At 45.7% G+C, this 11,699-nt stretch overlaps 1 protein-coding gene across 1 annotated transcript in view; it reads right to left on the bottom strand.

The window, feature by feature from the left end:
- Nucleotides 1–576: 576 nt before the first annotated feature.
- The window catches only part of LOC128365837 (probable E3 ubiquitin-protein ligase HERC1), a gene marked incomplete at its 5' end in the record, with an annotated part of 63,350 nt that continues 52,227 nt past the window's right edge, over nucleotides 577–11,699 (bottom strand). Inside the window, 10 exon segments of the mRNA XM_053326482.1 lie at nucleotides 577–798; nucleotides 2,276–2,543; nucleotides 4,348–4,522; nucleotides 4,972–5,172; nucleotides 5,270–5,322; nucleotides 6,249–6,517; nucleotides 7,856–8,082; nucleotides 8,654–8,775; nucleotides 10,208–10,517; nucleotides 11,516–11,632. Of these exon segments, the coding sequence (XP_053182457.1) occupies nucleotides 577–798; nucleotides 2,276–2,543; nucleotides 4,348–4,522; nucleotides 4,972–5,172; nucleotides 5,270–5,322; nucleotides 6,249–6,517; nucleotides 7,856–8,082; nucleotides 8,654–8,775; nucleotides 10,208–10,517; nucleotides 11,516–11,632 (1,964 nt within the window).

Genomic DNA, 11,699 nt, shown 5'->3' with positions numbered 1-11,699 from the left:
AAGAAAGAAGGGTGGAGGGGAAGAAGGAAGGACAAATTAAAGAAAGAGGGAAGAAGGAAGGAAGGAAGGAAGGAAGGAAGGAAGGAAGGAAGGAAAGGAGTAAGGATGAAAAGAGGAAGGAATTTAGGAGAGAAGGAAGGAAGGAAGGAAAGAAAGAAGTAAGGATTCCTTCTTTCCTCCTTCCTTCCTTCTTTCTTCATTTCCTTCCTTCCCTCCTTCCTTCCATTCCTTACTCCTTTCCTCCCTCCCTCCTTCCCTCTTTCTTTCCTCTGTCCTTCTTTCCTTCCTCCCTTCCTCTTTTCCTTTATCTCACCCTCCCTCCTTCCTTCTTTCCTCCCTCCCCTTCTTTCCCTCCTTCCTTCTTTCCCTCCTTCCTTCTTTCCTCCACCCCCTTCCTTCCCTCCTTCCTTCCCTCCCTCGCCTTTCCTTCCTTCTTCCTCCCTTCCTTCCTTCCTTCCTTCCTTCCTTCCTTCTTCTTTCCTCCCTCCCCTTCCTTCCTTCCTTCCTTCTTCCTCCCTTCCTTCCTTGACTTGAAGTCTTTATCGTGACAGGTCTATTTCTATCTCCTCCTGACGTCTACAAACCTCGTTTCTCCATGTCAGCCTTGTCATAAGCAGGTCTGAGTCTGGCTCCTTTATCAGCCAGCAGGGCCACCAGCGCCTGCGTCACCACGAAGTTAGGAGAGGTGACCAGCTTGTTCTCCTCGGCTACGCCCCGCAGGAAGCTGGGCAGGAACTTCCTCTGGATGGGGTCGTCCACGGTGGTCAGATTCATGCCGGTGGCCGCGGAGATCAAGTTCTGAGAGATGAAGGAAAGAAATAGAGATGAGGCATTAGAACTGAATAATCGGATAATAGTATAATAGATAGAGTTCATTTACAACTACAACCCGCCCCCCCCCCCCCCCGGACAATTGGAAACAATGCACTTTTAATGTCCAATCAAATTCAAATTCAAAATGACTTTATTCATCTCCGAGGGGAAATTCAGTTAGTCAGTACTAAGCCATTCGACTGACTCCACCAATCTGCCACCAAGGGGAATAAAAAGGGCTGAGGCTGTGTTTAGAGAGACGTCATGGTGCGTATGACGCTAGGTCGAAATTATGCCGAACCATCGCTTTAAACCAGGGGGGTCAAACATGCGGCCCGTGGGCCAGAATTGGCCCGCCAAGGGGTCCAATCCGGCCCACTTTCCTTCCTGTCTTCCTTCCTTCCTTCCTGTCTTTTTTTCCATCCATCTGCCTTTCTTCCATCTTTCCTTCCTGTCTTGTTTTTTTTCCTTCCTTCCTTCCTGTCTTTTTTCCTTCTTTCCTGTCTTTTTTTCCTTCCTTCCATATTTCCGTCCTGTCTTATTTTCCTACTTCCTTCCCTCCTCCCTTCCTTCTTTTCTTCTCTTTTTTTTCTTCCATCTTTCCTTCCTGTCTTGTTTTTTTCCCTTCCTTCCTTCCTTCCATCTTTCCTTCCTCCATCTGTCTCTTTCATCTTTCCTTCCTGTCTTGTTTTTTTTGCTTCCTTCCTTCCTTCCATCTATCTTTCTTCCATCTTTCCTTCCTTCCATATTTCCATCCTATCTTCTTTTCCTTCTTCCTTCCTTCCTTCTTTTCTTCTCTTTTTTCCATCCATTTGTCTTTCTTCCCTTTCTTCCATCTTTTGTTCCCGACTTCTTTTCCTTCCTTCCATCTTTCCTTCCTCCATATTTCCATCTTGTCTTCTTTTCCTACTTCCTTCCTGTCTTTTTTTCCTTCCTTCCAGATTTCCGTCCTGTCTTCTTTTCCTACTTCCTTCCTTCCATCTGTCTTTCTTCCATCTTTCCTTCCTGTCTTTTTTTCCTTCCTTCCATATTTCCGTCCTGTCTTCTTTTCCTTCTTCCTTCCTTCCTTCTTTTCTTCCATCTTTTGTGCCTTTCTTTTTTTCCTTCCTTCCATCTTTCCTTCCTTCTTTTCTTCTCTTTTTTCCATCCACCTGCCTTTCTTCCATCTTTCCTTCCTGTCTTGTTTTTTTCCTTCCTCCCTTCCTTCCTTCCTTCCTTCCTTCCTTCCTTCCTTCCTTCCTACCTACCTACCTACCTACCTACCTACCTACCTACCTACCTTCCTGCCTTCATTCCTTCCTGCCTTCCTTCCTTCCTTCCTTCCTTCCTTCCTTCCATCTTGTTAATAATCCGGCCCTCATCAGATCAAATCGGTCTGTATGTGGCCCTTGAATGAAGATGAGTTTGTTCTGTTTAAGCAGATCTGAGCTGTTGAGTACGATGGTGATCTATGATCTTGTACCTGAGTGCAGAGCTGCACCAGCAGCTTGGCGGCGTTGGGACTGTTGGAGGCCAAGCAGCCCACTGCTGTGCTGAGGTAAGCCAAACAGGAGATGGGTTTGCTGGCCTTGGCGGCTCCTCGAGGTCTCTCACTGTGTCCGGAGCCCGCCGTGGGACTGGTGGAAAGACCGGCTCGGCCCGCCGCCGCCAGACACATGAGCCTGACCAGAGTCCTGATGTCCGTCAGACCCAGAGACTCCAGACCGGCTGCGAGGCTGCAGCTGGAGCCGCTGAGAGGAAAGAGGGGGAAGGAAGGAGGGAGGAGAAATAATTTATTATCTAACAAACAGGAAGCTATTTATTATACAGCTTTATTTAATTTACCTCTTTTCATTTTTACTATTTTAAGCTCTTACTTTCAGCCCAACTAGAGACAGCTGTTGCAAATCAGCATCTGCTTTAAATACTGTGATACCTGCATCGGACAGTCTATGTATATATATTAAATAAACCATAATAATAAGAATAAAAGGCTTTAAATGTTTTACTGGTTTCATTCAAACGGTTCAAATGAATAAAATCCTATATGCATCACTCAGAATTCACCATTATTATGCCAATCTTACTGAGTTAAAGCTGTTTTATTCAGACTTTTTATGTAATTATGGCATCTTTTAAATTAAAATGATGGCTTACTTTATTTTGATAGTCAGTTTTTTTAATCTTATGATTCGGGAAAAGGTTAGCTGGGTGCCTTAGTATTACTAATACTTTAATATTGTAGCTAGTGTGTTTGATTAAGCCGATTTGTCCACTCATGATAATAATACGTTTACTAATAAATGCATTTAGTAGATCATCTTATCTCAGAAAGTGCTTTACTAGAATAAAACATTAAAAAATTAAATACATTTAAAAAATAAAATCAATCAGTACGTTTACATGCAGCAAAAAAAAACAAATTTCTGATTGTATCAGACATAGTTTGGACTTTTTTTTTTGGACCCTTGTGTCGTCCTCCCGGGTCAAATTGACCCTGTCCATTTTGACTGTTCCTTCTTTCCTTCTTCCTTCCCTCCTTCTCTCATTCCTTCCTCCCTCCTTCTTTCCTTCTTCCTTCCCTCCTTCTCTCTTTCCTTCCTCCCTCCTTTACTTCCCTCCTTCCCTTCCTTCTTCTTTCCCTCCTTCCTTCCTCCTTTCCTTCCTCCCTCCCTCCTTCCTCCCTCCTTTCCTTCTTCCTTCCCTCCTTCTCTTTCCTTCCTCCCTCCCTCCTTTCCTTCCTTCTTTCCTCCCTCCTATCCTTCTTCCTTCCTTCCCTCCTTCTCTCTTTCTTTCCTCCCTCCTTTCCTTCTTCCTTCCTTCCCTCCTTCTCTCTTTCTTTCCTCCCTCCATCCTTTACTTCCCTCCTTCCCTCCTTCCTTCCTCCTTTCCTTCCTTCCTCCCTCCCTCCTTCCTCCCTCCTTTCCTTCCTTCCTTCCTTCCTCCCTCCCTTCCTTCCTTCCTTCCTTCCTTCCTCCCTCCTTTCCTTCCTTGACTCAAGGACAACAGGAGGGTTAAAATGCTTATAAACACCTTAGTCCGATCTACATCAAACCATAACGGACATCTCAAAATCAGATGAGAACGCCTTGATAATTCGTTCACAGTCGGCATTTTAACGGCATGTATACTCTACAATCGTATCTAAATCGGATTTTGCATTCTGCACATGCTCGAGAATTTCCCCTGGGGCTTTTTCACCCGGAAGTCAAAGGAGACGTCGTATTAAAAAGATCTGTTGTTCTTTTTATATGAATCATTAGAAAGAAAATAATGCAGGAAATGTTACGCTACTGTAGCATCGTCCATCTCCTCGTACGCTAATCTTTATTTGAATGCCGTCAGATAGTTTGTTGTTGCTGTTAAGTAGAGGTCAACAGGAAATGGCTCTTTATTGAGAGAGCTACAGCGACACATAGCGTAGCGGAGTCAGCCATGCTCCGGCCATTTATACTCAGACAAGTGATCCGGTCTTATGCATGTCTTTCGATTTGTTGCTGCATGTAAACGTACTGCCTGAGACAGAAGCAAGATTAAAGTAAATAAAAAAGTTACCTGACAGAGAGCAGGGAGAGCGCTCTCATCACCATGGTTCTGGCCAGCAGCACCTGAGCCGCGGCCGTTACTCTCCTCAGAGCCATCACTCGGTCGTGAGGGTTCTGCAGGGCGGCCGCTTGTTCTCCGAGGGTCACTCTGCCCGATGAACTCTTATCCACCGACGTCTGACAGCCTGGAGACACACACACACACACACACACACACACACACACACACACAGAGACACACACACACACACACACACACACACACACACACACACACACAGAGACACACACACACACACACACACACACACACACACACACACACACACACACACACACACAGAGAGAGACACACACACACACACACATACACATATACACACACAGACACACACACACACACAGACACACACACACACACACACACACAGACACACACACATACAAACACACACACAGACACACACACACAGACACACACACACAGACACACACACACAGACACACACACACACACACACACACACACACACACACACACACACACACAGAGACACACAGACTTTAACTGATTAATCCACAAAGAGACAGTTAAAGGGTTAAAGCCTTCGTTCAGTTATAAGCTAACACTGACCGATCTGCAGCAGAGTCTCCTCCATACTGTTGGTGGCCGTCACCATGGCGACGGTGGCTCCCAGCGGGTCGCTGTCGGGGAACTGGACGGCTTCGGGGACGATCCTTCGCTCGCTCAGACCCAACGGGCCGGCCAGGAGCTCGAACTCTTCCTCTCCTGTTAGCTTCTCGTCTTCGTCGACGTCCAGCATGTCCCAGTCCTCTGTGGGAGGGGCGGAGATAAGAAACACACGGGATATGAAATCAAAGACAGAGACGAACATCACATCACATTAAAGGTGTTCATAACACAAGCTTACCTTCATAGACACTGTCCTGTTTCCCCAGGAGGTCAGGAGCCTGTCCTTTATATCTGAATAATATAATAATATAAATTAGTGCAGAAATAAAACATTCATTATTTATTTCAGTAAGGAAGGAAGGGAGGAAGGTAGGATGGAAGGGAGGAAGAAGGAAGGGAAGTTAGGGAGGAAAGGAAGGGAGGAAGAAAAGGAAGGAAGGACAGAGGAAAGCAGGAAGGAAGGAAGGTAGGAGGGAGGGAGAAAGGAAAAGAGGAAGGGAGGAAAGAAGGACAGAAGAAAGAGGGAGGGAGGGAGGAGAGAGGAAAGAAAGAAAGAGAGAAGGACAGAGGAAAGAAGGAAGGAAGGAAGGAAAAGAGGAAGGGAGGAAAGAAGGACAGAGGAAAGAAGGGAGGGAGGAAGGGAGGGAGGGAGGGAGGACAGAGGAAAGAAGGAAAGGAGGAAGGAAAGGGGGATGGAGGATGGAAAGAAGGAAAGGAGGAAAGAGAGGAGGGAAAGAAAGAGAGAAGGAGGGAGGAAGGACAGACGGCGGAAGGAAGGATGGAAGGGAGGAAGAAGGAAGGAAAGGAGGAAGGGAGGACAGAGGAAAGAAGGAAGGGAGGAAGGTAGGGGGAGGAAAGGGGGATGGAGGAAGGAAAGATGGAAGGGAGGAAGGTAGGGTGGAGGAAAGGGGGATGGAGGAAGGAAAGAAGAAAGGGAGGAAAGAGAGAGGAAGGAAAGAAAGAGAGAAGGAGGGAGGGAGGAACGAAAGGAGGAAGGGAGGGAGGACAGAGGAAAGAAGGAAGGGAGGAAGGAAAGGCGGATGGAGGAAGGAAAGAAGGAAGGGAGGAAAGAGAGAGGAAGGAAAGAAAGAGAGAAGGACGGAGGAAAGGAGGGAGGGAGAAAGGAAAAGAGGAAGGGAGGAAGGAAGGATGGTAGAAGGAAGGAAAGTAGGGAGGGAGGAAAGAAGGAAGGACGTCTCTCTCTCTCTCTCTCTCACCTCTCCACGATGGGAACTTTCGCCTTGCTCTTGATGGCTAAGTATTTCTCTCTGCAGGCTCCACACAGCAGGTAGTAAGGATTCCCGCTGCCGCACTCCCCTCCGAACCAGCCGTCCACGTAGGAGCCGTTGCTGCGGTAACCCTGCCGGTTGGCGCTTCGGCCGCAGCCCGGGTGGCTTTTCTTCATGTGCTGATTGAAGTTAGCCACGTTAGCTTCGCACAGCTCGCACACCACCACCTCGTCCCGATCGTCCGTCTCACATACGTGCTGCGAGATGTGAGACGCAGAGACACACACACACACACACATACACGCATAAAGACACACATGGGACACACACACACACACACACATATTCACACATAAAGACACACATAGGACACACAGACATAGGACAGAGTTTGGGGAGCTTTAGATAGTGTGATGATTTATACTAGGAAACAATGAGTTGATGGCAGCTTTGAGTTAATGAGTTAAATCTCCAAACATCCAGTAATCGCTTTTTATTAGTGTTTAGTTTTTTTACTTCATGCCGCTTAGACGAACAGAGGGGGCGAACGTTGACAGGAAATAAAGCTCAGGTGTTCAGTGTGAGTGTCGCAATAGTACGACGGAGTATTAGGGCCAGACCAAGAGAATAAAGTCATTATTACGAGAATAAAGTCATAGTATTACTAGAAAAAAGTCGCAACATTACGATAAAAAGTCGTAATATTACGATAAAAAAAGTCATAATATTACAAGAATAAAGTCGTAATATTACGATAAAAAAAGTCATAATATTACAAGAATAAAGTCGCAACATTACGATAAAAAGTCGTAATATTACGATAAAAAAAGTCATAATATTACAAGAATAAAGTCGCAACATTACGATAAAAAAGTCATAATATTACAAGAATAAAGTCGCAACATTACGATAAAAAAGTCATAATATTACGATAAAAAGTCATAATATTACAAGAATAAAGTCGCAATATTACGTTAAAAAAGTCATAATATTACAAGAATAAAGTCGCAATATTACGATAAAAAAAGTCATATTGCGAGAAAAAAAGTCAAAATATTAGATCTACAAGAAAAAAAGTTGTAATATTATGAGAAATATTCTGAGAAAAAAGTCGTAATATTACGAGAAATATTCTGAGAAAAAAGTCGTAATATTACGAGAAATATTCTGAGAAAAAAGTCGTAATATTACGAGAAATATTCTGAGAAAAAAGTCGTAATATTACGAGAAATATTCTGAGAAAAAAGTCGTAATATTACGAGAAAAAAGTCGTAATATTACGAGAAATATTATGTGAAAAAAACGTAATATCACAAGAAAAAGTCATAATTACGAGAATAAAGTAATTTTTTGCTAACATTACGACTTTATTCTGGTAATATTACGACTTTATTCTTGTAATTTCCATAATCGTATTTATTTATTTCCCCCTCTTAGTTTGGCCCTACAGCTCCGTCGTACGCTAGCCTTTGGTTAATGAAGCGGGCGGTTTGAGCGTGCACATGTGAGTTTCCTGTGAGGTAGCAGTGAAGCAGGAAGTTAGCAGCAGGATGTTGATGCAGCCCGCTGGGCCAGAAGCATAAAGTCACACACACCCATGTTGGCCAGTCCAGTACCTCCGGGATCCACATTCCCAGAATGTCGGTGTCGCTGGCGAGGTCCTGGCCGAACATGGCCTCCATCGTCTCCTCGTCCAGGTCCATCTCCAGCTCCTCGTCCAGGTTGAAGTCGTAAAGGGCTCCCGGGTCTTGTTGCTGCTGCAGGGCCGAGACTTCCCGACGTGACTGGCTGTGGTGAGCCTGAACCGAGCGGTACAGTCCGGCTGAGAGGGGGAAGAGAAAGGGAAGAGAAAGGGAAGAGGAAGGGAGGAGAAAGGGAAGAGAAGAGGGATAAATCTTTTCTTTTATCATTCGAATTTTATTCATTTTCATGATACAACAGCAGAGAACAGCAGTGTCAGTGAAAGTAAGAATAAATATGTGTTCTGAGAGGGAGGGAGGAAGGAAGGAAGGAAATAAGGAAGGAAGAAAGGGAGGATGGAAGGAAGGAGAGAGGGGAAAAAAGGAAGGAAGGAAGGAAGGAAGGGAGGAAGGGAGGAAAGAAAGAAGGAAGAAAGAAAGAAAGGAAGGGAGTAAGGACAGAAGGAAGGAGGGAAGAAAGGGAGTAAGGACAGAAGGAAGGAGGGAAGAAAGGGAGCAAGAACAGAAGGAAGGAGGGAAGAAAGGAAGAAAGGGAGGAAGGACAGAAGGAGGGAAGAAAGGGAGGAAGGAAGGAAGGATGGAAGGAAGCAAAAAAGGAAGGAAGGAAGGAATGAAGGAAAGAAGAAAGGGAGAAAGGGAGAAAGGACAGAAGGAAGGAAGGAAGGAAGGAAGATTTCTGAGGATAGTTCTCACCAGCGCGGGCTAACAGCGTGCGAGCAGCCAGGTCGAAGCGATGTTTCCTCCCGACGGCGGAGCGACCTCTGAGAGGAGCTCCGCTGGAAGCTGCTGCACTGTCCTGCTCCAAACCCTCCGGACTACACACACAAACACACAAACACACACACACACACACACACACACACACACACACACACACACACACACACACTTTATTAACACACGTTTGCTTTCATTATCTGATCTGATAGCTTTTCTACTATACAGTTCTATCTCTACTCGGCTCGACTCGGCTCGGTTTGGTCCCAGGAACCTTTTCTTTTACTATAGTTCCTACTCAACGTGGGTACAGTCGTCATAGCAACGCTGCATTAAACTGCCGTGACTTCGTTTTATACGCGACACAAACACATAAACAATGGAGGACATGGAGGCGATGGTGTACTTGCTGCTGTATGAGGTTTTCTGTCACACACAAAGCAAAGAGAAGAGAAACCGAATCGCTGTAACGCTGTTGGTGGTACCCTAACCCTTCCTTTCTTCCTTGCCTCCTTCTTTCCTCCCTCCTTTTCTTCTTTCCTCCCTTCCTTCCCTCCTTCTTTCCTCCCTACGTTTCTTCTTTCCTCCCTCCTTCCCTCCTTCTTTCCTCCCTACTTTTCTTCTTTCCTGCCTCCTTTTCTTCCTTCTTCCTCCCTTCCATCCTTCTTTCCTCCTTCCTTCCTTCCTTCCTCCCTTCCTTCCATCCTCCCTCCTTTCCTTCCTTCTTCCTCCCTTCCATCCTTCTTTCCTCCCTACTTTTCTTCCTTCCTTCTTTCCTCCCTCCCTCCTTTCCTTCCTTCCTTGACTCGAGGACAACAGGAGGGTTAAAAATGCCGGGTTTGATTCTTGTGTGGGACGGCTCATGACTCTTCCAGTGACGACTCTCTGACCAATCAGCGGCCGGCAGACTGATGACATCACATTTTAGTATCGGCTCGGCTCGCTTGGAACCTCAGCAGAGCAAGTACTAAAATAGCACCAGGTACCAAGTAAAACCAAGTCGAGTCGTGCTAGAACTGTGTAGTGGAAAAGCTCCATAATATAAACTCTTTAACCCTTAAACAGACAACGTGCACCAGGAGATACAGACTCTTTAACCTTCCTCCCGGGTCCTTCCTCTGTCCTTCCTTCCTTCCTTCCTTCCTCAGATCTAAGTTCAGCTGTTAGGGTAAATGTTCCCTCCTTCTGTCCTTTCTTCCTTCATTCATCTGTCCTTCCTTTCTTCCTTCCTTCATCTGTCCTTCCTTCCTTCCTTCCTTCCTTCCTCCCTCCCTCCCTCCCTTCCTTCCTCCCTCCTTTCCATCCTTCTTCCTCCCTCCTTCCTTTCCTTCCTTCTTCCTCCCTTCCTTCCCTTCCTTCTTCCCTCCTTTCCTTCCTTCCTCCCTCCTTCCCTTCCTTCCTTCTTCCTCCTTTCCTTCCTTCTTCCCTCCTTTCCTTCCTTCTTCCCTCCTTTCCTTCCTTCCTTCCTTACTTTAGGTGCAAATGACATAACTAGTAAGGCCCGTTTAAAGGTTAAGAACTCTGCTGCACCTCTCACTGAAGCCTTCCTCCATCTCCGAGGCGTCGGCGCTGGCGATGTCTCCAGGTGAGCACAGGAACGAGCTCCTGTCCAGAGATTTGCCTCCAGAGGAAGCCATCGCCCCGGGGCAGGAGGAGGAGTCGGACCCGTCGTTACCAACATTGCCCCCTCCTCCTCCTCCTCCCCCTCCTCCGCCACCTCCACCTCCTCCGCCTCCTCCTCTGGTATGAGGCTCGTCGTGCTCGTCCTCTGTTCCCGGATGTTCGATCATCCACATGGCGAGCACCGTGATGTTCTGAGCGTCTGCTTCTCCCCGAGCTCCTGGAGACAAACAGGAACACACATGAGAAACATTTAATATACCCAAAATATTAAGATAGCACTATTTTAACCCTGACGTACTGTTAAGTAGTGCTGGGCGGTATGACCAAAAATGTATATCATGGTATCTTTCAAAATAAAAGCGGTTTCATGGTATATCACGTTTTTTTCAAAATAAAAGAGGTTTCACAGTATATGACGGTATTTTTTTTTCATGCATAATCAGCTGTTCACATCTTCTACTGGTTGAGAGAGGAATTACTACTCTACTGAAGCAGATTGATTTTGGATGGACTATTTTACTGTAATGATGACTGAATATTAGTAATATCAGAGTGGACTTCCTGTTTTTCCCGGGTTTCCTCCCGTATTTTAGACTCATCTCCCGTTATGTCTTTTCTCCCGGGAATCTCCCGTAATTTACAGCCCCAACTTTGTTTAATGATAATAAGAAGAGCACAATAACAAAGGTTTTATTTTGAAAAGCTTAGACAGGAAGCCGCCGCAGCTCCGTTAGTTTAACAGAAGCTGAAACACACGGCGAAATGTTTTAACTGTAAATAAAAGTGCAGGGTGGAAACCTGCGTCAGAAAATGCACTTTATTTTGAAAAGCTTAGACAGGAAGCCACCGCAGCTCTGTTAGTTTAACAGAAGCTGAAACACACGGTGAAATGTTTTAACTGTAAATAAAAGTGCAGAGTTTCCAGCCTGCGTCAGACGATGCTGAGTTTACTGACTCATTATTAAAAACCAGGATGTGATGCGTGAACTATCGTCATGGCAACTCGCTTGGCAGGCAAATATCTTCTGCTGTTTGTTGAGCGGCAGGAAGCGCAACACTGAAAGGGGTCCCGCCTGAAACAGAGTCGTCCGAATGTTGTGTAATGAAATACACCGGTAAGCCTGAACTCTGTGTGCACTACTGTTAAAGGTCTAATTTCATCTTAAAAACTTTTTCTTTTAGAAGAAGGAGCATTATTATAGAGTAAAAACTGACCGGTGGCCTCCAGAGCTTTAGTGATCTGACGCAGAGAGAAGCCCATCTCCAGCAGAGGAACAGCGATGGCAGGAGGAGGAGGAGACGTCGACAGTCTGCTGCTGGGATCCGACAGAGCTGCAAGAAACGTTAAAGATCAACATGTTATAAACACTTCTGGCACCAGTGTTTCAGTGTTTGATGT

This window comes from Scomber japonicus, chromosome 1, assembly GCF_027409825.1.
Source record: "Scomber japonicus isolate fScoJap1 chromosome 1, fScoJap1.pri, whole genome shotgun sequence".
Taxonomy (NCBI): Eukaryota; Metazoa; Chordata; class Actinopteri; order Scombriformes; family Scombridae; genus Scomber; species Scomber japonicus.
Note: the sequence above shows the minus strand (reverse complement) of the source record. Positions and strands in the feature narration are given on the sequence as shown.